This window comes from Leptonotus elevatus, chromosome 5, assembly GCF_054856555.1.
Source record: "Leptonotus elevatus isolate MCC_2025b chromosome 5, RoL_Lele_1.0, whole genome shotgun sequence".
NCBI classification, from domain to species: domain Eukaryota; kingdom Metazoa; phylum Chordata; class Actinopteri; order Syngnathiformes; family Syngnathidae; genus Leptonotus; species Leptonotus elevatus.
This window is the reverse complement of record NC_141243.1, coordinates 16,470,478-16,496,825: the sequence shown is the minus strand read 5'-3', so window position 1 is coordinate 16,496,825 and position 26,348 is coordinate 16,470,478. Positions and strand designations below refer to the sequence as shown.

At 41.4% G+C, this 26,348-nt stretch overlaps 2 protein-coding genes across 3 annotated transcripts in view; both read right to left on the bottom strand.

Moving 5' to 3' along the window:
* adgra2 (adhesion G protein-coupled receptor A2) overlaps window positions 1-17,679 on the bottom strand; it is a 58,324-nt gene extending 40,645 nt beyond the window's left edge. The window contains exon 1 of the mRNA XM_086076943.1: window positions 16,848-17,679. Coding sequence (XP_085933069.1) covers window positions 16,848-17,092 — 245 coding nt within the window. The 5' untranslated portion in view covers window positions 17,093-17,679. The remainder of the gene's footprint in view (window positions 1-16,847) is intronic.
* Window positions 17,680-22,191: 4,512 nt separating this feature from the next.
* Window positions 22,192-26,348, bottom strand: part of pdlim2 (PDZ and LIM domain 2 (mystique)) — a 31,544-nt gene continuing 27,387 nt past the window's right edge. For both annotated transcript variants that reach the window (XM_086077144.1, XM_086077143.1), the window contains 3 exons: window positions 24,229-24,377; window positions 23,653-23,764; window positions 22,192-23,158 (listed from right to left, as the gene is read on the bottom strand). In XM_086077144.1, the coding sequence (XP_085933270.1) occupies window positions 22,966-23,158; window positions 23,653-23,764; window positions 24,229-24,377 (454 nt within the window). In that variant the 3' untranslated portion in view covers window positions 22,192-22,965. The remainder of the gene's footprint in view (window positions 23,159-23,652; window positions 23,765-24,228; window positions 24,378-26,348) is intronic.

Below are 26,348 nucleotides of genomic sequence, written 5' to 3'. Positions count from 1 at the left end.
GTTGGCTTTTCCCAGTTCCGACCTGAAAGCATTTGTGGCGAAAGTAAACAACCAAAATGGTGGATAGTGATAAAAAGTTTTTTATTTTGGTCCTCAAAACAACAAAACTTTTTTTTTTCCAACTTCGCAAGGTTTTCCGAGTTCATGGAGGCGTTCTCGTACACACTTCCTGGTTTGAAGTCAGAAAAGTCAGACTTCCCACTTTCCTTGAATTCAGCATAAGCTCAAAGTTCTACACAGCATTTAGTACAATTAAGTGAATCTAAAGTGATTTATACCAGGAAAAAACAACAACTATATATATATATATATATATATATATATATATATATATATATATATAATATTATTTCTTTTTTTTCTTCATTTCTTATTTTTCCTTTTTCTCCTTTATTATTGAGGCGCAGGCGCAACTCTGTACAGTAGCGATAATATTAGCCAAGTAGCACTAGCGCTAGCAGGCGCATTTGAGAGCTAACATTTGTTATGTCTGCCAGGAACTAAAGTAGAGTGACTAGATTTTCAGAATTAAAAACCGGGACACTTCGATTTAGATGAAAATCAAATACTGTGTACAATAAATTCTCACCAGGAAATATTTATAATAAATGTAATCGCTAGTCAGTGACCAGTGGTTGTGCTATTGCTTTAGCTAATGTCAAATGCTGTCTTGGTTGACACAGGGTTGAGGCCCAGGTCCAGACAGTAAAAACCCTGAAATAGTTTGTGCTTCGACTCAACTGGCAGGTTAACATGCTCGTCTTCACCTGTTGAGGAGAAGCACCTGTGGCTAAAGCTAAACTATTTCAGAAAAAAAACTGTGCTAAACAACCAATGCACTCACTATTATCCAACTTTTTTTTTTCTTTTTCTTTTTGCTTTGTCCCCATTGTTATTGAGGAAGTCTGTGCCATTTACCTCGTGTCTGTTCCGCATTGTAACATTAGAAATATCCCGCCTGAAAAGCTCACCTTGCATTAGGCTAGTACGACTACATTTCCCATGATTCTTAGACACGGAAGCAGGAAGAGGTTCTCGTTCCGGTTTGGCGAAAACATTGTCACTGTCTAGCATAGATACAAAATACATATTTCTGATTAGTAAAAAAAATTATTATAAATACACAATGAACAATATAAATGCTAATAATAATAATAATAATAATAATAATAATATGAACATATTTCCTGTGATCAGTCTGTCACTTTCAACCTAACGGCAGACTTATGAGGCAGTACAAACTGCCTTTACAATGAGTTTTTTCCCAAAAGCCATTCCAGCCTTGTATAACTAGGTCCGGTCCAAAAGGACATTGTGTCCAAAGTGTCCAAGAAGACATTCTGAAGGAGATAAAGGACATCTTTTTTTTCACTCTGCCACTAGAGATAGTTGTGTTGCTTGTTGAAGTGAATTTTTTTTTTGTAAATAATATCGACCTGAAAAATGTGTTATCATGTCAGGCCTAGTCAATGCACTGTCCAACCCCCAAAATTGTATTGGTACTTCCCATGATGAGCCACAATTACTTAGGAAGTAGGCAGCTAAGAAACAGAAAAATGCTGCTTCAATAAGAATTTGTTACCATTTTGGCTTGTGCTTTACTGACTGACATGTCATACATGGCTATACTGTATGTGCGCCATATTATATTTCTAAAACAGCAAGACTTTTGCACAGTATTGTTTATGTAAGAGTTGGATGTTCTCTACATCAGTGACTCTGTTGGTGTCTCAAAGCCCGGTCCCGAGAGACCGAGTTATTCCGCCGCATGGGTTCAATTCCACATGTGGTCGACGCTGCATGCCCCTGCGTATGTGTATACCTGTCAGTAGTGTACGCTGCAGCTGTCTTTCAATTTTCTTCCACAGCTGCTTTTGGTTGTGGGTCATTGCATGCATGGCGGAGTTGCGAAGTGTGGCGCACAGCAGCAGCAGCAGCAGCAGCAGCAGCAGCAGCAGCAGCAGCAGCAGCAGCAGCAGCAGCAGCAGCAGCAGCAGCAGCAGCAGCAGCAGCAGCAGCAGTTCTCCAGATCGCAACCTAGTGCAAAAGCGTGTCCCGTCCAAACCACAAGCAGAAGGTCGAAAAGCCAAACACAAGATGATCTCCTCCCTGCTGCCACTACAGGTTTGGTGACAAGAGTTCTCCCTCTTTTGACTATTTATAAAACCATACATACACAGGAAATGTTTCATCCTGGTTTGCTATTTGTTTCAGGATATGAATGAGATCCGTTAGTGTCTAAAGTGTGTACTCCAATAGGCTTGTGTGGCCCTTAAATATTTAGACACTGTACTTTGTTCCAAGGTGCTCTGCAGCTGCAGGGCTTAATGAGAAGTTGATTTATTATTGAAAATAATTCATATGTAGGATAAGGATGCATAGCAGTTAGCATGTTTGCATTTGAGAGTTTCTGGGTTCAAATCTCTGCTCAGCTCAAGCATTCCTATATGCATGCAAATTCTCCCTGTGCTTATGTGTTTTTTTCTCCGGCCCAAAGTTAGCTTTTGTTGTCGGCTCCATCTCAACCATAATGAGGATAAGCGGAACAAAAGAAAAATGGATGGATGACATTTCTATGATAAAATGAAACAAGTGGTAAAGATGACACTTAAACACTGCACCCCGAGAGTTATTTCAGCATAGACAAAGCGGCGCAGCTTTAGCCTAATAAAGAGTGTCAAAACAAGCCAGTGGGCCACTATGTAAACACCATTTAACTCCAGATTCGGTCTTTACACTGGAGGACCACACGTGAGGTGAAAGAGCAAAACCCTTGGAAGAGCCGTAAAAGCAGCCCAAATTCGGAGACCAACGGGAGCCAGATAATGAGAGTGATTTTTCCATGAGAGTCTCGTGGCTGAATTAAACTTGTTTTAATTAGCATACTGACTCCATGATGCACAACAGCGCCTGTGTCCCAGCAGTACTTACGCTCTGGTAAATAAGAAAAGTTTCCTAGGAGGTGATTCAGGTCTGGCGAAAGCGATACACAGGCCTGCATCGCGTGACTACTTTGATTTGTGTATGTTATGGCTCAGAACATTCGACCAAGCGCTGGCCATGGTTTTTTTTTAACTGTTTTTCTTCTCCTCCCGTCTTATTTCAAGTGCACTGCAGATCAAAAAGATACTTTGCCTTATAAATAGATATACATCACACTCGTTGCACTCAGAGTAATGAGGACAGACATGGTGGATCAACAATACAGGGCTGCCAAACCAAAGATGGATTCAAATGCTCAGTGTTTGTTGGATAAGAAAAAATCATTACTGAAATATATTTCACTGGAGTTAAACATTGCCAAATTTATTATGAAGTGGAGTTGAGTTGAGTTATGAAGTGCAGATGAACATTCGAGGGCAAAGACTATCCATTTTAGAATGTTGGTCTCATTTTTTTCTGATTTAACACTAAAATATGCTCGGGTGTTTTCATAGCTGTGGATTTTAAGCAGATTGAATTCCTTTTACCCAAGGTTGGGTTAATCATTTTGACCCAGCAGATTGGGTCGAAGATTAGATTTGGGTGGGCTGGTCACCATTTGGGGAGTTTTGTGTACTGAAGTTGAAGTAAATTTAATGTAACGTAACAGCTCAGTGAGGAACGTGTCTTTCGACACAGCAATTTGGGGTCCAAATCCTATTCAGAGCAGATGCAGTGAAAACTGTGCCAAATATATCATGGGAGAGTTTTTTTGTGAGGATCCCTAAGAGGGGACTCTTTTTTTGTGTGCGTGTCGAAACTGTTGGTAATAAAATTAGTGCAGTCAACTCCTGCTATCTGTGGGGGATAGTGAACAGTGAAAATCTGCGTATAATTGACACTCATTGAAATTAATGGGGTGGGGGGGGGGTGGGGGGGTTTCAACACACACACACACACACACATTATTAAAAAAAAAGAAAAGCTGATTAACATTCATTATACAATTTCAAAGAAAATGATCCTAGACAAAAATTTGTGAAAAAAAATGGGGGGCAATCTGCGAGTATGCTGGGTTTGAGATTTATTCTCTTCTCATGTTCTTTTTCAAAACAAAACAAAAACCTCTTGTATAGCCTCCTTCATATGGAACAGGACACAAAAAGCCAACGAAAAAGCAAAATAGGAGCGATGCTCGCTGAACTGAGCTATGGGGCATTTGACGACAGGGGTTCCACTCATAGCACATCTGTAATGCAATCTTTATAATATTTGGTTCAGCAAGATGATAAATGACATAATTTATTTCTTGACTTGCAGTTTGTCGCTAGTGTGTGTGTGCATTTGTATGCGACTGAAATAGAAGAAGTAATCTGCTGTTGAATTTAGATGGAAGATAACATGTTTAATTTTGCTTCTGATGTCTGAGGTTTGGCCAGACACGGTGCGGCTTTTTGGTGATTATAGTTTTGACCTAGTAAATTGTCATTTTGGAAAGCTGTGTGTGAGTTAGAGTAGAGAAAACACTGTATATAAATATCACACTGGCATGTTTGTGCCAAGCCAGCACAATGTTGTTGCTGTTACTGCCAATGGCTGTGCCTTATGTGATGCTAATCTCAAAATGGGATTTTTTTTTTATCATCACAGTTGATGACGTTGACAAGGACTGCTTTGCACAAAACTGTGTCAGTTGAATCCTCATCTCTCTAATGGACTCTTGCAGAATGGACTGAGTGGGAGAACAAGCGATGATCGCTCAGGCTGGGAGGTGGCTGTGTCATCTTTGTTGCAATAAGTACTTTCGAAGAGGCCTCCAGACTGCGCTGCACTATTCAGCGCCCGGGTTCGTCCAAATTGCTTTGGTTGTAAAAATACAACCCCGGTCCTGGTAGCCTCCTTCAACCCCGAGCTCATCCTTTGAGAGTCACAGTACTCAATGCAAAAGAGAGACTAAATGCCCTTGAGCACAACAGGCACTTTAGCGGCAAATGCATGTCAAGATTTGAATGTGTTCATTGTCTGGGAGCCACCAGCAGGCTTTTAGCAACCACCAGAGAACACTTCCTGACTACCAGGCGTGTTTAGAACTTGTCATGGGAAGGAGCATCCATGTAATTGCACGCAAAATATTTTTTTGTCTTTTCGTGGACTGTGATAGAGTGAGTCAGGCCTCTGAGAGACCACATTGAGGAGTGGAAGAGATTATTGACTTGCATCCTGAAGTGGAAAAAGCGACTAACTTCAAAAGAGAACTAAATGGCACGCAGTAGAGAAAACAAAGCAAGACAATGACAAGTCAGCCAAGGTTGGGCAGTTACAAAAACATAAAAAATAAAAAAGGTTAGTGTCATACTTTGGTGTGTTGTTTAGCAGAATTACACGAATACTGTTTTCTTTTATTTTCTTTTTTTTTTTTACTACAAGTCACACTTCCTTTAATAGATTTCCTGGTCCTGCAACTTAAACTCAGGTGTGATTTATATATCAAAATTACAGCTCGGATTGGCACCCCAAAACCCCGCCTCCCAACTGTGTCTATCGTCTTTTGTTGCCAAATACTTTTATGATTTTTCCCCCCAGCACTTTTTCAAATACAGCACCTCCAGTGGCCAGAAGGTGGTGGTAATGCGCCGGTGCCACCTGCCAACTGCCAGTGGGAAGAAGAAGAACAACAAGAAAGTGGGAAGAAGAAGAAGAACAAGAAAAGGAAGGAGAAAAAGAAATGGAATGAGAAGAAGAAGAAAAGAAAGGAGAAAAATAAGAAATGGAAGGAGAAGGATGATAAGAAGAATAAAAATGGAAGGATAAGAAGAACAAGAAATGGAAGAAGAAGATGTAGAAGAACAAGATGGAGGAAAAATAAGAAATACAAGGAGGAGGAGGAGAAGAAGAAGAAAAGAAAGGAGGAAAAGAAGAAATGTAAGGAGAAGAAGAAGAAAAAGGAGAAAAAGAAGAAATGGAAGTAAGAGAAGGATGATAAGAAGAATAAAAATCGAAGGATAAGAAGAACAAGAAATGGAAGAAGAAGAAGATGAAGAAGTAATTGTAGTTGTAGTCGTGGTCGTTGTTGTCATGGCAACGCATATGTGACAAACTGCTAGTTTTGCATCCGGTTTCCTTACATCACATCAAGGCGAAAAAGTGCAATAAACGACCAGCATTTTACCTTTGGCAACAATGAAACGTTAAGGTAAGCCATTTTAAACTAAAAAGAAAAAGCTTGCCGTAGTTAGAAGCGGAAAGTTTTGTCCAACCGGAACTCGTTTGCTGCCGCCAACATGGTGTGCGTTCAGGTATTTACTCTGACACACTAACACCATTCTCTTCTTCATGATGCTTTTTTTTTATTTTTTATATATATATATATATATATATATATACTGGTGCAACTTGTAGTTCCAAAAATATGGTCATCTGCTCAAGAACCCATTTCTGTTATAGTCCACTTGCGCTTGACCTCGCTTGTGTAATCTTGAGGTTCGCTATAGGGAGCGCGCATCTGCATCCGATATGCGCACCCACTTATTATGAAGCGCGCTGCATTGTGCTCAGCTTCGCTGACGGAGCTATAGGCAGCGAGGCTGTGCGGTTTATGGTCTGTAGATTTAGATTCATGTGTGACCTATCAGATGTATAAACATGGAAAGTGTGCAATTTTAACTCTGAGAGTGTATGTGAGTGTGTGTGTGTGTGTGTGGGGGGGGTGTGTGTGTGTGTGTGTGTGTGTGTGTGTGTGTGTGTGTGTGTGTGCACGAGTGGTCCAAATGCTACTGGTCTAAAATTAAAATCGGGGTTTTAGAAGCGTCTCTAATTAAGGTGGGGAGGAACGAATGGCTATTTTGAGAGCTGTGGCCATGCACGCCCTTTCCACATGAGTGTGTGTGTGTGTGTTTGTGAGTGTTCAGGCAAGCCGATGGATGAACCCGCGCACACACACACACCAACACACAGGGTCTTCCATTTGGCATTAGTCGCATTAGACAATGTGTGGGTGAGGAGTTTTACCAAAGATGGCCAAGCAGTGAGGCCTAAACAAATAGCTGCTATGAATATGAACAGTTGAAATTCCGCTATGTGGGAAAAAAAAAAAAGTGCGGGAATGTTTATAGCCGGCTCGCACGAACACAATAGTCATCTTCGCCACAGTGTGAAGTGTTTTTACACCTCTAATGAGGCAATTTGGTGAATTTAGCGTCTTGAATCCGTGAGCGGAATGCAGTGGACGCCTGGTCGCACATTGTCTCATTGTTTGGACTCATAACCAGCCTCTGTTTTCGGCTCCTGAGCAAAGGCTGCTGCTGGGAAATTTTGCGCGTACAAAAGAGTGGAACAAACTATCCCACTTTCTCTATGAGGCGTTTGTGACCACACTGCGCCTGGAGTATTGTTTTGAGAATCACGAGTCGACAGCAAGGACCAAAATCAAAGAATTGGAAATCCGCAACGACTTCATCACTTTGACTGATTGAGTCGTTTGTTTCTAAAGGCGAAGTCAACCTTAAACATTTCTTAACAATAATGTTATATATGACCTCACATGACATTCTGATTAATATTACATTTGTGGAATATAAGTTATGAAGCAAAATCCGACTGGAGATGACATCACAGTTGCTCAGGGCTCAGGCAACAACAACCAATCACAGCTCACCTGTTTTCTGAAGCTGAGCTGTGATTGGTTGTTACCTAAGACCTGAGCAACATTGACGTCATTTTCACGCGGCCGCAAGTGGCAAAATGGCCGTCTTCTGATATTGATACAAAAACTGCTGGATTTTGCTGCTTAACATAACCAGAATATCGTATATAGATTAGTCGGGCTGCATAGAACATATTATTGTCAAGAACGTTTTTTAGGGTTGACTTCCGCTTTAACAGAATTTAACAGGATTCAAAATTAAATATACATTCAGGCATTTTCTTTAGTTCAATTATAATGGTGCCCTGTAATTGCCCGGCGACCAGCACCCCACCAGCTCACCCAAAGTGAGTTGGGACCGGCTCCAGCTCACCCACGACCCTAATGAGGGCAAGCGCTATAAGAAAATGGATGGATGGATAAATATAATGGAATTACACAGTATTATAAATATAACAAAACAGTGACAAGATTTCATTATGTGTATAAAAACATCTTGTAAAGTACCACAATAAGTGAATTTCAATGAGGTTTAAGTTAGCGGTTCTAAAAAGCTCTACGAGCAGCTTTAACATTACTCTCATGTTTTTGGTCAGTGGTAGGAAGTCATAAGAAAGACATGCCGGCATGGGAACAGTCAAACTGTACAATGCAAACCTCTTGCTGCGGAAAGAGTAATGGTGAGAGGTGTTCATTTTCATGGCGTTATAAAACACTTGGAATGACAAATGAGAGAAAAGAGCCCGCAGATTGCGATGTTGATTTTCATGCAATCACATCCTTCAAAAAGTGAAATGCAGATATTTGTGATTAAGGAGGTGCTTAAACAATTTGTTTTCCTTTTCCAGCAACTTTCTTTTAATTGGATGATCCATTGAGATATTTATTTTTCCTTCGTCCCTTTGAAACTGGGCTGTTGTAATTAATGAGGCCGTTGGCTCTGGTGCAGCTTTACAATGTGCAAAATAAAGCCAAAGTCGCCGAAAAAAATGTGGTGATCTCACTGCACATTAAACTCCTCTACAATAGCTCTTTGTTAGTTTCCGAAAATAAATCATTTGTACGTTCGCCGTGCTTTTTTTCCAAGGTTGCTGTGGCGTCAAAAGACTTGTTGCTGAAATGAATGCAATAAGTTGCCTTTTACCTGCAATTATGTATTATTAATATCTGACATGTTGTCATTAGACATGCTATTTATGTGAATGAGCCGGATTGTGTTTAAACAAATTGTAAAAAAAAAAGGAAGCAGGCAGACATTTGTTATTGTAACACAGCACATGAATGCACTATTGTCACACGTATCACACACGCGCACACACTCACACGCACGATGTAGCCACAGGCATTCCCAATATAGACAGCCATTCTGTCCGTGCGTCTGTATCCATGTGTTTGCAGAGGCAGAACGGGAAATTCGTGGTCAAACGCAGGGAGAGGGAAGTTAGCACTGGCAAGGAAACGTCAAAGTCAGGCATATTTGGAGTAAGATAAGAAGAGTGTGGAGCGAAAGGAAAAACTAAAACAACACCCGAGCCACTTGAGACGACTACAACACATCTTTGTGTCCTTGCCAAGGCTTGGAAACATGGCGGCGTTTTAATCAACATACGACCAAGTGTTAAAGTGAAATCATGGTCAGGATATGGCACGGCGCAGTAGGTGCGCATCAACGGGGGCGGGGGGCGGGGGTTCGCGTTACCTTGTGTGGCATTGGCAGGTGCTCTAATAGGCCGTAAGCTCCGAGTATCCAATGTCAGGCTTTTGTTTGCTTTTTTGATTTATTGCTGACCGCTGCCCCAGCTCACATGTGTGGACGAGCGCCCCCCCCCTCCCCCCCTCCTCTCAACACCTTCCCCCCGCCCACATAAATAAACTGTCGTGCTGCAGGAATGCCTCAGCCCGCCGCTCCTCCCGCTATTGGGATCCTCCCCCGCTGATAAGACGACTGCTCGGGACATCTCGTTGACGTGCACGTACTCCCGTCTGGACGCACGCACGCTCGCTCGCTCGGACGCATCTGCAAGCTCTTTGCAGGCCGACCGCGTTGGGCCACAAGCGAGAGTTCAACAACAGGCCTCGTAAAAAGGAATGAGAGCTGAAGGGCTCAGATTGATACTAATGCGGCCGATCAAACATTCTGTCAGGTGAGCTGGGTTCGAGTGAACAGAAGCCAACAGATGGAAGCAATAACACACAGGTGCTGCTGGGATGCATGACACAATGTGGAGTCAACATTTTCAATGGGCAAATGTATTTACAAACAGCCAAACTTATTTGCAAGTACACACAAAAACTTAGAGTTGAAAATGCTGTACCGCATTTCTTCCGCTTGATATCAGGATATCTCATATGTATGTGTTTTGTTTTTCTTTTACTTATTTTGCGTTTATAATAGCGATGTAACGATAACGGCAGTACATCTGTTAAAAAGGTTGATTTCCATTTCTGTAGTTACAACACCCTCTAGTTGTTAGTTTATTAGTGCAGTTTGAGTTTTATTAGGCATGTTTGGCCACCCACATGTTAATCACCAGATGAAAGGGAGCGTAACATGCAGCAAGTGCCTCAATATGGTGATTGTAGGTCATTTATGTGCATTGAGGTTAATCTTACCCGTCCTACTTGAGCTATATGTTTAATTATGACCTGTGCTAATTAGCATTGCATTCTGTGTAGACAATCGATTTAAAAATAAAATGACTGGCCAAGCCTATTTATGTACAACAACAGAATATTGTATTTTATCTTTTCTAATATGAGCTTTTTTCGTGTTTGTGTTGTATTATTAATTTTATCGTATTGTGAGGTTCGTATCGTGATAATATGAGATTGTGATGTTTGGATATCATCACATCCCTAGTTTTTAATACTTAGTCCAAAAACAAAAATAAAACAATAGAATGTATACCATAGAGTCAGCTGAATTTCAACTTATTGTCAAATTAAATAATTCTCCCTCTTCTTTTGTGTGATTTTATTTTATTTCATTCCAAATACAACACAGAGGATACAAAAGATTTGAATCAACAGAACCAAAATACGGGAACATATCGTGAAATGGTACACGCACCTCTGTCATTGCTGCTCAGTACACGGCTTTATATTTTGTCCAAAAATAACAGAAGAAGAACATAATGTACTGTTGTCAGAAAGTCAGCTGCATTTAAGTGTTGCCTTAGGTTTCATATTACTGTAAATTATCACAAGAACAGCCACTATCTACACATTTTCGAAATGCTCTTACTACCTCAGTATCCTTCACATGTCAATGCTGAATCAAGAGTGAGGGGATGTTGATGTTGATTTAGCTTAGCGAAGGGCAGGAAGTGGCAGAAACAGACCTTTGGGGAAAAACAAAAACTGCAATTCGAGCGTACAGTGTATGACAACATTGGCACATGTGCAACAGGGAACCTCACTGAAAACAAAATTGACATTCTACTGTCGAGCCAACAACTTTGCCATTCTTGTGCTTACGGCAACTGTAGCTCTCCTGGGTGAGGGGGCATCGGGACGACCATGTTGACCTCACAGCATGTGCGTCCTCTAATTTGGACCGACACCCACCGGGCCGACACCAACAGTCGGAACAATGATGACAGAAGGACGACAAGCACGCGCAATAACGCACAGGGTGACTTCCACTCTGTCCATCCCACATATATATTAGGGGTGTCAAAATGAGTGCGCTCATTTTGAGTTAATTCAAAGTTCCTTTAAAGCCACACATTTTTTTTAAACATGTGATTTATGACCGGCCCTTACTTGGAAAGACTGTACAGCCGCAATGCAACAGACGCGTTCCGCGTCAAAATTCAGCAGTAGTACATTTAATAATAATGCATATATTTGTGGAGACTGGGGTCAAAGTTGTATTTTACAATTTTTAAAATGTGCAGAATTTCACAAGTTACTTCATGTGAAAGATTAGCTCGCTCTTAATATGAAAAGAAATATGCACTCAGCTGTCACCAACGTCTTACAAATGCAATAATTATATATATATATATATATATATATATTAGGGGTGTCAGGCAGACTTCAATAGCTAACTACCGATAAATATGAATCACAAATTTTATATCTGTTCTAAATGTACAATAAAATAAACAATAAAATATTTGTTCTAAGTTTTCATACTCTTGTTAACATAAAAGTGGGGGGAAAATGTTTAACTAATAGAAATATGGCTGCATATTTTAGTCATTGATACAGTAATTTTGTAATAATTCATAAAAGTGAGTTAAAACTAAACAGATGTACTCTACTGTAAAAAATACAAATGACGAGTCTGATATTGATTTGTGTTGGTCATTTTTCTGTCACTAGATGGCATAATTGCATTTGTAAGACGTTGGTGACACCTGAGTGCATATTTCTTTTATATATTTACGTTTCTATATTTTTCTTGTATTTATATATATATATTAGCTGGTGTTTAACTTTTAAAACTCAACTATAAAAGGAACTGAAGTGTGTGCCTCATTTCAGAATGCATACATTGTGCATACATCTTCAAGTTCTTTTTTTTCTTCTTCACCTTCCTCCATACATAAAGGCTAATAATAACAAAGTCTTGGAGAAAAGATATGCTACACTGAGGAGCCCGCTTTCGTCGCTGTTTGTCAGGGGCTGCATGGATTTGGAGTCTCCAGAGGCCCACCCCTCTGAACCCCCAGCCAAACCTTTCTCCCTCTTTCTTCCCCCACCTCTTGTTGCACTTTCTCCTCTTTTGCATGTGCACCGTCCATCATTTGTCCTCAGTCTGTCCCGAACGAATGCACTTTTCACTCGGCTTATCGGCCTCCGTCTCTCCTCCTCCCCCCAGAGAAGCAGCTCTTCTGCAGCCGTGCATAATTAGACCTAAACACAAGCCTGCGCGGGCTCACATCTGGAAGGAGTTTGGACATGGCAGTTTCCTACCAAGACGCCTAAATATTTAGGTTAAGAGTTACTGCGTGCGGATGAGCTCGTGATAAAGGGGTGGGAAAGGGAGAGAAATCAGGGAGCCGGAGATAAAGAAAAAAAAGAGGGAAAGTGCGACAAATGATCGCGTCACTTGTCTAATGCATCATTAAAGCAGTGATAAGAGTTTATCCGAATAGGGAGGATGTCTTTTAACATGTAGCAGAGACAACGTGAAGCCAAGAGTAGGAGGTGAAAATATTGTGGCGACCGGTTGCTCCTTTACGGCTGGCAAAGAAAACAAACAGCGGACAAATAGTTTTAATAAACAAATCCACATTGGGATTTCCCAGGAGGGTGAGGGGCCTCAGCTGAAATGTTCACAGGGGCCAGCTGTTGCGCGTTACACGTAGAAGCTGGCCCCGGAAGCCTCTGGACCTGCTGAGTCCGCCGGCCCCGCGCCCGCTCAGCTAGAAAGAGATTCCCCGCAGGAGAGAGGGCCCGAGCGGGGAGGGAGCGACGCGGCACCTGGAATACTCTTGCTGGATTGTGAGCGCATCCAGGAATGTCGGGAATAACATGGATATGGACGGGGCATCTCACATTCCACATCTGGACCGAATGTCACGAAAGCCCATTGGAGCGTGGACACCACACAAACTCACTGGATGTGCGCCACCTTCGATGGTACAGGATTGCCTCTCACACCGACTATTGATACACTGTCATGCACACAACTAAAAAGCTCGCTAATCAAATGTGTTTTTGCTCATATACTGTACTTTACTGAAACACTCATAGTCGCTACTGAATTTTTGTTCACTTATATACATACAGTCCTGATATGCTCTCATGACACAAATTTAAAAAAAAAAAAATGCCCGTATACATTGCTGAACGCTCTCATGCAAACTACTGATATGCCCTCATACATACATACTACTATATTATTTTTCACTTATATACGCTCCTGAAATGCTCTCATACACACGCTACTGATTTTTTTCCACTCTTCCTCTACTGAAATGCTCTCATGACACAACTAAAAAGGTTGCATGGATGCTAATCAAATTTGTTTTTGCCCATATACATTACTGAAACGCTCTCATGCACACATATATACGCTCCTGAAATCTTCTAATGAGCACTACTGAAATGCCCTCATCCACATTAGTGATTTTTTAATACTCATGTACACTACTGAAATGCTCTCATACACACTAAGTATTTTTTCCATTCATCCTCTACTGAAATGCTCTCATATGCACAACAAAAAACTTTGCATGGATGCTGATCAAATTTGTTTTTGCCCATATACAATACTAGAAAATGTCATGCAAACGAACTACTGACATGCTCTCATACACTACTGATATTATTTCACTCATATACGCTCCTGAAAAGCTCTCATAGCCCCTATTGAATATTTTTCACTTATATACACATCTAAAACGCTCAATAAACACACTACTGATTTCCTCTGCAAGTGTTTTTTTTTTTACTCATATACACTACTGAAATACTCTCATGTAAGCTACTGAAATGCTCCCATACACACTACTGATTTCTTCTTTCAATGGTACACAACTGAAATGCTCTCATACAAAATATTAAAAAGCTTTCATACACCAAATATGATTTTCTTCACTCATTTATATTACTGAAAGGCTCCCACACTCACTATTGGATTCCCCCCCCCCCCGACTCATTTGCACTACTGAAACACTCTCCTACAAACCACTGAAATGCTTTCAAACACATTTGAGAAACATTTCACTCATATGTACAATACTGAAATGCTCTCATACACGCTACTGATTTATTTCACTCATGCACTATTGAAATGATCTCATGCAAAATACAAAAACCTCTAATACACACTACAAAATTGTATTCACTCCTAAACGCTACTGAAACGCTTTCATGCACACTAGTGATTATTTACTCATCTAAATATCTGAAATGCTCTCATGCTAACTGTTGAAATATTCACATACAAACTGGTAAAAAGCTTTCATACATACTAATAAGATTGTTTTGCTTATATACAGTACAATACTGAAATGCTCTCATACACACGCCTGAAATGGTACATTATACTTGTACTAACGAATTTCAATATAACATATAAAAGCATTTCAGTACATTTCAATAGTGTGTATTAGAACATTGCATAGTTTACATGCCGTTGTCTATATAAGATACGCCAATCGCATCTTGTAATAAATGGCTTTTTGTCCACAGCTTCATTGCAGCATGTTAAGTATTTGTACCAAAACAAGCCAACCATAATGAGTAGGTGTGGCCATGGAAATGATCTTCAATCACCTCAACCACTGCTATTTTTTCCCCTCCCGTTTGCTGCAATGTGTTTACCAGATGTATAATCCTGACTTTATTAAGCCACAAACATACGGCTCTATAAATGGACCACTGGCTGACTTGAGCTCTCCCGGGGCACAAATCCACTTACTTTGCTTCACGTGTTCACTCCAGTGAAGCCCTTTTCTTACAGTGCAGCGACGCTACACACGCTGTGGGAACGAATAAAGTCTGAGAGCAGCTGTGAAGAAAGTATTACAAGTAATTCCTATTGAGTGTACACGAACAGCGCCCAAATATGTGTCACCGACAGATTATGAGCCCATTCATCATGTAAGATTGTATGTTTTGGCACAGCCGGCCGTTCTTTCAACTTACGTCCAAATAGACCACACAAATGAGTGCATCCCAGTATGAACATATCCGACTAAACTGGCGCTAAATTATCATGATGTCACGCCGCTCTCACAGGCTACACGTTTCTTTCCTCAGCACAAGGTAATTGGGAGCCATATTTAATGTGAGCAGTCAGAGAGTGAAATGTGTTTGTGTTTATTCTCATGGAAGGGGAGGATGGTTTAAAGTGACAGGCTTGTGTCGAGGAGGCGGGCCCACATTATGGTGTGATGATGATGATGATGATGATGATGATGATGATGCCTTGCGCACACTTGGCTCAAATTAAGGCCAAAGTCGTTCAAGATGCCCACTTTGCATGATCATGTATTATAATTGTAGCAATCCTCAATACAAACTCAGTTCATAGGGTCACAGACTCACAGTTGTGTATGAGGTAGAGAGGAGAGAGTATGAGCGCTTCAGGTGTTTACATTCAGAATATTAGGTATACTTGCCTTTTAAGGTAATAATGCTTAGTTTGACAAAAAGGAAATAATTTAACAAGATGTTTATTATTGTGGTGGTATTAATTTAGTCTTACACCGCCATGTTTAGCTGTTCAGTAACAGACAAAGTACCCTGAAAAGAACTTTGCTGCCACTTTAGACAATAAATACGCTCAAGAGAAGGTTTCATTAAATATGGTCACCATCACACTTAGGGCCGGTTTGGGACTCATTTTCAGCCTTGGAGTTTCAGGGCTCAGATCCGCCCACTTTAGGTCACAATGTTTTATTCAAGATATGCAATTGTACATTTGTATTGTATTGCTATAAAATAGCTCAACATTCCAACGATATTCATACTGCATTTGATCAAAAAATTAATTTATAATTTAATGTGCTTACAAGATCACAATCAGCGTTTATTTGAACAAGTATGGGAACATTAATAATAATAATAATAATAATAATAATAATAATAATAATAAATCGGACCAAATGGCAAGTGTACTTTAAATAGGATGAGACATTTTGCATTCAATAAGGCAGATTTAGCAAATGCTGAGAAGATAGCAAGATTAAGGCAGCTAACACAGCACTTCCTGTTAGTGCTCTTATTTTGAAACATTCACACCATTTGACGCTAACTTTACAATCGCTTTGTTGCCGTTACAACTTATAAGTAACACTTAAATGTGATATGTTGTACAGACAGAGTGTAATATATAGTTAGTGTTGTTGTTTCCGGTCATGTATTAAATCATTGCTACTTTTGGTATTACAGTAAATTATTGTTACTTGGTGCATTGTTAATTTATTTGCATGTATTACATGTGCCTAAATGTATTGTATTTTGTAATACTAAGTACAGTCTCTCACAATTTCCAAATTATTAAAACTTCCCTGAGGGTGTCAGGCATCAATCAGTTCACCAATCATTAAATGAACTTATAATTAAGACAAAAAAAACATGCATAGCCTACACAAGCCCAAAAGTAAAGGTAGGCTATTCAGTTGTTATAAAGATGGGATGATGAAAGTGGTGAGTGAATGGCCACCACGGTCACCATACCTCATACCAATCAATTTCTCCAATTGGAATGTCAAAAATAAAGTAAACAAATAAATGAGCAGTTGATGAAGTGAAATTGACTCTATAATTAAGTCGCAAGAATAATGAAGGTGTTCTCATGCTGCGGGCCTTATCAACTCACAAAGTGACGGTTCTGTTGGGCAGCAGGCTGGCATCGGGGGGTTCGGACAGCTCCTCCTTGCCGCAGCTCACCCTCCGCCCAAGGGGCTGGCCTCCGTGCGCCTTGGAGCGCTCGTCCGAGCAGCTGCAGCCGAGCAGCCCGCGGCACGCCCGGGACGGCCGCGGCCCGGGGGCGGACAGCAGGAACAGCAGCATCAGTACCACACGACCCGGCAGCACAGGGATGCCAAGCCCGGGTGCGCTCATTGTCCTTAGGCTGGGTCTCAGCTCAGCCGCCGGTCAACCCATATCTCCGGCATGAAGCCTCCAGAGGGGGGTTGTGGGGGGGTTATTCTCAATTCCAATATGACAAACGTGAGGAAAGTTTGCCACACAAACACACCAGCTGGTCTTGTTTTTAAAACATTAAACACTGGCCGCCTTGTCAGTGTTCCGTTATGTCATAGCGGGGCGCTTTTTCCTTTTGCTCCAAATGTTTTTTTCCCTCCCCTCTTTTTTGGAGGGTGGGTGATTTGATTTTAAATCCAATGGAAAATCCAAATCACTTCTTTCTACTTACTGCGAGTCTGCCATCACTCGCGAAGACTCTTCCGAGTGTCCAGATGAGTGAAGTCCTTTCTCCAACTTAATCCAGCGGCTGATGAAAGTCACGACTCGGACTCAAAGTCACACTGACATCTGACATGTATGACGGAGTGAACGGTGGAAGAAAAAAGTTTTCCAAAACTTTTTCCAAGTTGCTTCGCGTCTTTTAACTTTCCCCCCCCCCAACTTGTCCTTTTCTCTGGCACAGCTTTAGCGAAGGAGAAGGAAGGTGAGCCGGTGTTGATGGCTCTAGTGTCAAGTCCCAATCTAGCGGTTCTTTCTGCCAGTTTGCCACACTCGCTTGTTGCGCCCCAAAGTGCTCTCCCAGGTCCTAGCGCTTCCAAATAAAACGAGCAACTCCTCACAAGTGATCCCGACCAGACGTGGTATAAGTAGTACAATACAGATACTATTAATCTGTACATTAGTCTAAAGGAGAAGTACGGATTGTAAAAAAGCAGAAGTACTGATGGTTTTTACTTGTAGGTTACTTACCATCCGTTTTATATAAAGTGAGATAAAAATAATATATATCGTAGGCAGGATATAGTTGAACACACTATCCAAACAAACTGATCATATAGCTTTGCTAGCATCGTAAATTAAAGGGGGGGGGGGGGGATGCATTTAAGAAGTGTATGTTGGGCTATGCAAGTAAATGTTACACAATGTAAAAATACATCAGAAAAATACATACCCAAGTAACATACAGCTAATTGGAAAATCTACTTAAACAGGGGGAAGTCAACCTTAAACATATCTTGACATATATGTTATATGTGACCTCGCTAGTCATTCTGATTAATATTACATTTGTGGAATATGAGTTATGCAACAAAATCCAGTCGTTTTGATCCATCTCTGGGGGTGGCTATTTTGCCAGACAGAAGATGACATCGCCGATGCTCAGGTCTCCGGTAACGACAAATCACAGCTCACCTGGTGTCAGTCGACGCCAAGTGGCAAAATGGCCGCCCAAATGAAGCACTTAAGCATTTGTGGTTGACGTTGAGGTAAGTTGTTCGGCTGAAGCTACAAATATGAAAACTAAAGAGGCATCAATACAAGTGAAGGACTTCATTGTTGAGATGAAGAAAAAAAAACAGAAGCAGTTCAGATTCAATACGTATCTAATTATGTGATAAAATGTCATGTTTCAGTTCTCTGGGGTTGTTTTTTTGTCTAATTTGGGGTTTTCTTGTTCTTTCTTTGTGTGATCTGTGTTTTGTTATGTTGTCCCTGTGTCCTTCCCATGTCTCGTCAAGCTCTACGTAGTCCACCTGTGCCTGCCTGCACTTCCTCGTGTGTCAACCAATCGGTGCCCTCAGCTACTTGTCTTGCCCAGGTGTGTTTCATCATGTCAATTAGTGTTGGTGGATTTCTCCTGTCTTTTGTCAGTGCCATGCCTTGTCATTCCTCCGTGTCTTGCCACACTTGGGATTTGGACTTCTTTGTTGTTTTGTTTTGTTTTGGGCCTGTGCCTCATTTGCCAGTTCATTTTTGTTTCATTAAAAAAAAAAAAAAAACTTACCGGACTTCACCTCTGCCTCCTCGCTCTGCTCCCCTGCTCTTGTGTCCTCAACAACAACCACGCCGCAAGTGTGACATAAAACAGGTGTAACAAATGTTGCTCTGACCAACCAATCAGAAGAGAGAAAAATGCCAACGTCATTGAGAGAGCCACTACTCAGGCCTTGTGAGGACACATTTGAAATCGGATTAGTTCAAGAAACAGTCCCTTGTTTAATGATTGGAACCAATGATGATGATGCAATAAATATATTTATTATGACCTGATTTGAATGAAATGAATCCATTTTCTACAGTGCCATTGTTTTTGCCGGAAGGCGATGTGAATGTACTGATATTTATTTCAAGGTATTGGTGCTAGCAAATTAGAAACTAGAAGAATGGATATTAAATTGCCATTAATTTCATGCAATTTTAATTGAAGGAAACGTGTTATGGAATTTATAGGTCTTTCTTTAAAATTATGATATCGAACATCCCTAAAAATGTTCTTGCTAAATTCTACAAATGATGATGCAAACTTGTACTAAATTGGTGTCAAGCAGCCGACAGTGCATTCATTTTTCTACTAAATTGTCCAAAATTGTGCACCGCGACCAATCCAGGGTGTACTTCACCCTAGTTGACTCCATGTGAGAGGTCAGCTGATTGACTCCAGCACACCTGCAACCTTAAAGGTATCTAGTGGTGAACTAATAATTCATTCATTAACCGACTATTTATGTCAATAGTATGCAACAAAAAAAAGTTGTATCCCATAAACGTCATTTATTTTAAAAAATATATAATTGTAGGTCTAGTAATCACTAATTATTTTAGATAGCTGTAGTCTTACCTTGCTAGAGGCTGCCATGTTTCGCCGCCACTTCCTAGTTAGGTGGTGCTTGCATCGAGTGTCGGACCCGACGGGTCGACCGCCGCTTACCTTCCACAGTTGGGGCCCTTTTTTTTTGTACTAGCTTCTTCTGCTAGCTGCTCTTGTTCGCCACTCCAGCTGATGGCGCCAACTAACTCCCGCTAGCCGCTCTTGTTAGCTGCACCGGCTAATTCCCGCTCACTCGGTCTTTCTGCGTCGTTCGCCAGGCTTCACACCGGCTGCCAGGTCGCTAATTCCCGCTCACTCGGTCTTTCGGCGTCGTTCGCCAGGCTCCACACTGGCTGCCAGGTTGCCGTCACTCGCCAAGATGCTCGTTTGCTCGCACAAAATAAGAATTGGTGGTCGGCTTGCAAAGTGTGGTCTCTCTGAGCTGCCGTAGTGTGCGAGCTTGCTTCTAAATGCATGCATTTTTGGCTGCATTCTATGCTATAGCGACATCTAGTGGTCACTTGTTACACCCCGCGCCTTTAATGAGGAGATCCATTTGTGGTTATCACAAAAAAAGGGGAAACAAAAGAAGCAATCTCATGACAGCTTATGTGTGATGTATTTTATTCCCAACAAGGCGAAATAGTACAGTTAGTGTGTTCTAAAAATACGAGAGTCCACGAGGTCGGAGAGCATTTTAGCTGGCATATTGAAAGGGATAGGCACCGCACTGATCGCAGTCATGCTAGCTCTCGCCCGGCCGAATAATGGCAGACTGTTGTGACCCGCGCAGGTTTGTCATTTCTGTGTTCTATGCTGTACAAAGAGGAGGACATGAGTGCCTAGCTGGAGGCTAATGAAACAGAGGGCTGTTTATCCAAGCTGTTAAAAAAAAAAAAAAGTACAAGTACAACACCCCACCTCCACGAGTACACGAGGCTCAAATCTCTCATCTGAGAGAAGGCAGTTTCCATTCAAAGTCACGTTTCCAACTACACATTACATCAAATTGTTCTTAATGGCATCCAGACAAACTTTAATGCCGTTCCAACATTTTCTCTATGCACCCCATATAGGCAGCCCCCACCCCCCTTTTTTTATGGCCAAGCAAGCAATCTTTCTCTCTCCCCAGTTCCACATCTGGACTTGATTCCAGGTGTGGTGTTGAAAAAGTGGAGGACGTCGAGCAGAAGAGGTGGAACTCGGGGAGAGTAGAAGTTACGCAACATTTGGGAAATGGGAGACACAATCTAAGCGAGGACAGATGAATGGTACACGAGACAACAGATGACGCGATCGAAATTAGAATGCATGGGGTGATTCTCATTGAGTTCCTTTTTGGGTAAAAATAGCTACAATGAAACATTTGCAGCGGACTGCTGGGATTTATAAAGGAAAAGCGTCAGGCCTCCTGCGTTGCAGACCTCAAGCATGTTGGCCCGTTGAGGAACACACGACATCCAGTGGCATTCACAAAAAGTCAAGGCTACAATTCATGGGATTACCAGTGGTAAAGTAATGGCATATTTTTAGCAGTCAATATTTCCAATCATTTAAATTTACGAGTGGTAAGGGATGTTGCGAAACAATGGAACCCTAATTGCTACAAGAGTTGAATGTTGTGTGCGTGTGTGCAAGAGAGAGAGAGAAAGTCTCGCTTACTGTGGGCTACTTCTGCTGTAGTCCATCCATTCATTCATTCATTTACTTCAGCAAAGTGCGTGCTGCCTGTATTCAGTCTTACTCATAAACCATTCGCCACTTGTGTAAACAGATTTCCACTTTATGTAGCCTATATTTTTCCACGACACATTAGAATGATATTTGATCAAATGCGATATCAGCAGTGAAGTTAAGTGAGTTGTTAAAACAGTGTAAAGGGATACATCATTTGTCTTAACTCAACACATTAACTAAAAGAGAATTCATCAGATGGATAAAATTGCGTAGTGTTAGTTAATAAAGTAGGATCATATCTGACTAGATTAATAGATTTACCAAACATCTTCCTGAAAGATTCATGTTCAATTACAATGCGTGCACGCGAAGTTTCCTACTTATACCAAATTCTCTCGGCGGGGCAATGCTGCCCTCTAGTGGTCGACTTGGTGTCACGTTAAATGCTGTAACGCTTGGAGGAAAACTTGGAAACAAGCTAGTGCAACAGACGTTGGTTAAACTTTTGCATCTAAAGATGATTTAACATGATATAGCTATATGTAAATCTATATATAGCGAGAGCTTAATGGAATCCCCCCCCTCCACACTACACACACACACCAAGGACAAAAAAGTTAATGTGAGTCTTGCTTTGATGCCTATTATGCCAGATTGTAAAGTAAGACCACTTTTCAATCATGTAAAAAGGATGTAGCACAAAGCAGTGTGTTGTAGTAAATGAAAATTGAACACACACACAAGAAGCTTCAAGTTGTGCAATTTATTTAGTGCCACATGCCACATACTGCTGTAACTGGGCAAATACAGTATCACTTATTTTCACACTTAGTATCTTGTGCATACATTATGCATTGAAAAATGGTGTATGTATATTTATATTATAGAATACAGTTCAATCACACAAACATCCAAAATCTTTGTATATTGAAAGAATGAATAATCCCTCATAAGCAACACAACAGCAAAGGTCAGCAAACAAAACATTTTTGTTGTCTCCTATTACATTTTGTTTACAAGGAGATATAGAAAATGTTGCTGGCCTAGCCCCCCCCCCCCAAAAAAAATCATTCGAGTCTGCAATCGTCAAAGTAGTACTTTTTTTCCTTCACCCACTCATTCACGTGCACGCACACACAAAACATTGACTGCATGGCATGTACTGTAGGTCAGATTTGGTCCCTTTGTATTAGCAAGATGTTTTATGAATGATTATCCAGATTTGGAGCGTCTTGGTGATGTTAAAGTTTTGGTGTGTTTGTAAAGTTCAGTCACGTCAGAACATGTGACAACTATGGAAGGTGATTTTTTTTAGAGCCAACAATCAACGGTGAACTTCGGGGCCACATGGAAAACTTCCGCAAATTGTCAGAAAAGAAAGTTAAGGATACTACAGTATCGCCAAACACTGTGATGTGATGAGAAAAGGAAAAATCTGCCATGTTGTTGATCCCTTCCCACGTGCCCATTGTCCATAAGTGGGTGCGATGAGGCGGATGTCGGGCAGCCAGTGGCGGAAGACTCAGTGGCGAGGCGACAGGCTGGATCGCGGCGAGCCGGCCGGCCCTTGGTACCGCTGCTTGGCGTGCTTCTCACAGTACATCACGTCGCCCACCCAGAAGTGGCCCCTCATCCGGAGGTTCAAGCCGCAGTCTGTGCACGTGTAGCACTCGGGGTGGCGGAAGCAGTCGTCCACGATGCGCACCGCCTGCGTGCTGCGAGGGCAAAAGATGAGTCGAGTCAGAGGACAGCACAGTGTGGCAAAAGGATTGTGGGACATCTACAAAGCCAATTCCCCAAAAAGTTGGGACACTATACAAATTGTGAATAAAAACTAAATTCAATTATGCAAATTAATTTTGTTCCTCCAAATACCAAACAGCATCAACATCCACAGAAACCATAATAAATATTTTTGTCTTTACGCTAAGGTGAAAATAAGCGAATCCTCTTGAAAAATTAAAGACGATCATCACTTTTCCCACGAGAGGTTGGCAAAACCGACTTTGCTTTTGTAAACTAGTTCCTCCTTGTTTGCATCCATAATTTGAATTACAGAAGCAAAGAATAAAATGATTTTTAAAAATGTCCTGCTCAAAATATTAAATTATGATTCTATTGAAGTCATTGAAGTTTTGATTTAAAAAACAAACAAACAGTTGAATCTCTTTTCTTTCAATCAAGCCAAAAGGTGTAAATGTGCCCTTACACAATGCTGGTGCCGCACTTCTCACAGGTGTGGTATTTGCTGCCTCCTCCCACGGGTGCGCTTGGTTTCGGAACGTTGGGCGATAACTTTCCTGGGAACTTCAATGTGGCCTCTGGAAAGACACACACACAGTAAGAGGTGATGATGTCGAAAGTGTTCACTACTTCTGAGGCTTGCTTGTGCCTTGGACTTTGTTTTGCTGGTCATTTTCATGTCATAAAAGAATGTCACAGTTATTCGTTGTGAATTGATTTGCCTCCCACCACCTGCTGTTCACAAATTAAATGACACTCAGGCGAGTGTCTTTTCACAGCACGGACGACGACGTCGTCCATGTGGAAGTTTAAGTTGTACAATGCATTTGGGAACGGGAATATTCCCAAACGCCAACAGGCACTTTTAACAAATTGGCTCCGCTTGTGAACATCACGTTTCAACTGTCCACGACTTTTCATCATGTTTGCAGTAAACATCACATACAAGGTTTGCATTTCAAAACAGATTGTAGTTTTGTTGTTGTTGTTGTTACTGCCTACAAAGGGCGCTTATTTGTTTTGTTTGTCAAGCTGTTCCAACCTTTCTCGTCGGCCTCCAGAACTTCTTGCAGCATTTTGAAGGTGTTGGACTGACGAGGTGCTGTGCGAGACTCCTTATTCTCCTGGATCATTTTGTACACCTCAGAGTTCTTGTCAAACTTCTGCATGACGGCTTCAGAGCTTGGACTACTGTAAAAAGAAAAGAAAACAAAACAATGAATAATCTATCAACAATGTACTTGTGATAGAAAATATTTGAGAGAGCAGTTGTGTGTATGGAATGCAGAGGAAATGAAGAAAGGGGCAGCAGCTGGTTTTGGAACTTTGACCTCAACGTACCGAGTCTAACGTGCACCGCGCCTGCTTGAGACGACATCATATTTAACATTGCTCGCCTCTCACTCACAAACGTGCAAAGGAGGCAAATAAAGTGCGAGGCCACCATGCATGTTATTACAAGTCCTTCCAGCACCTCCATGTGGTTACTTACAGCCAGTCAGTGCACAGCAGGGGTGAGCCTAAGCTTTCACCGGAGGGGGGGGGGGGGGGGGGGGGTTGTACAACATGGCAGCTCATTAAGTGGCAGCCAAGAGAACAGTAGCCGCATTCTTTGTTCCTGGTGTGCTGCAAAAACCTTTACTGGCACTCTCACCACCCACTAAAGAAACATCAATTGAAATCTTGACTGAAAGACAAGTATGCGCAGAAATCCAGCTGCTGACTTGTCACTCGGAACCGGGTACACCAGTCCGGCCAGGTGTGTGATGATAACGCACACGCGATCACTCAGCGGCCAAGTGAGATTGTGAGCTGACAGTCAGACAGTCAAAGTTGTCCTGATGGTCGTCCCACCCATCATCACATGACACTGCCGGGACAGTTACTGTTTAACTTGCATATTCAGGATATGATGTTAATAGTGGATCCCTTAAATAAGCAGTAGGGATGGGCGAGTACTGATACCAGGTGTCAATATCTATAATATATTTCAAGGTATCGGTACACACGACGGTTGTTGATATAAGTATCCGACGCCCTTTAGTGGCTGTTGTACGATCAAGGATTTGAGGATTAGTTTAGTTTCATTGAATTTAAAAGAAACATGCTATATTGGAACATATAGGGCTTTCTTTAAAATGATGCCATTTCTTGTTGAGGGAAAGTTTATGGATCAAAAGTAGGCTACTAGTGGTATTGGTGCTTGGTATCAGTGACTACTCTGGAGTCCAGTACTTATACTTGACCAGTCTGAAAAAAAAGTAGTCTCAAACATGGCTAATAAGCAGAGCTACTTGGATTGGCGAAAGCACAAAGATGAGGATGAAAGAATATGAAAAGTAAATATTCACGGCTCCGTTCATCTGGACAACAAATAGTACGGTTCACTTAAGTCACTGTGGCATTCACCGCATGGTGCCAGTGGGTTCATTGCACAATCTAAATTTCACAGTCAGGACTTTCCCCACTTTGAAATGACTTCTTCCAAATAAGAGCGACGAAACAGGAAAGCCTGATTCTCTCAAGAAGGATGGTCCAAAGGTGAATCACTTCAACACAACCAGGTCTGAATGTGCAAGGTCATACATCACATGGTGTGTGTGTGTGTGTGTGTGTGTATCGTTCCTACAAGATGGATGTGGCTGAAACCAAAGATGGCAAATGGACAAGACAACAAAAATGGAGCCAAAGCAAAAGCTCAGACGTTTTCCTGTGTATCCTCTAACAGTAACACGGCTCAAATTAAAAACAGACCATGGGAGCCCAAACTCCAAGTTCTCCACACGTTCAGCTCCACCCTAAGCAATTCCATTTCCTTTCCTGCGTCGGTTCACCATCCCTCCTGACATGCAATCTCACAGCAAATGAAAAGTATCGTTCGACTGGGAGGAAACCAAATAACTGCACATCGGCTCACGGCAAGAAGCAAGAGACTGCGGGAATGTCTCAAAGACGTAGCTCGGATAAAATGTCATGGAGATTGAAATGTGGCCAATATTTCCTTGACGGCAGCATGTTTCAAGGCATTGATCCTGCACAGAGAACTCAATAACAGACATTGGGAGTACTGATAAAAGACCCTTTCAATGCAGCAAATATCTCTCAAATACTGCAGTATGTTTAAGTGAGAACATCTCCAAAAACTAAATCCCAAACTTGAAA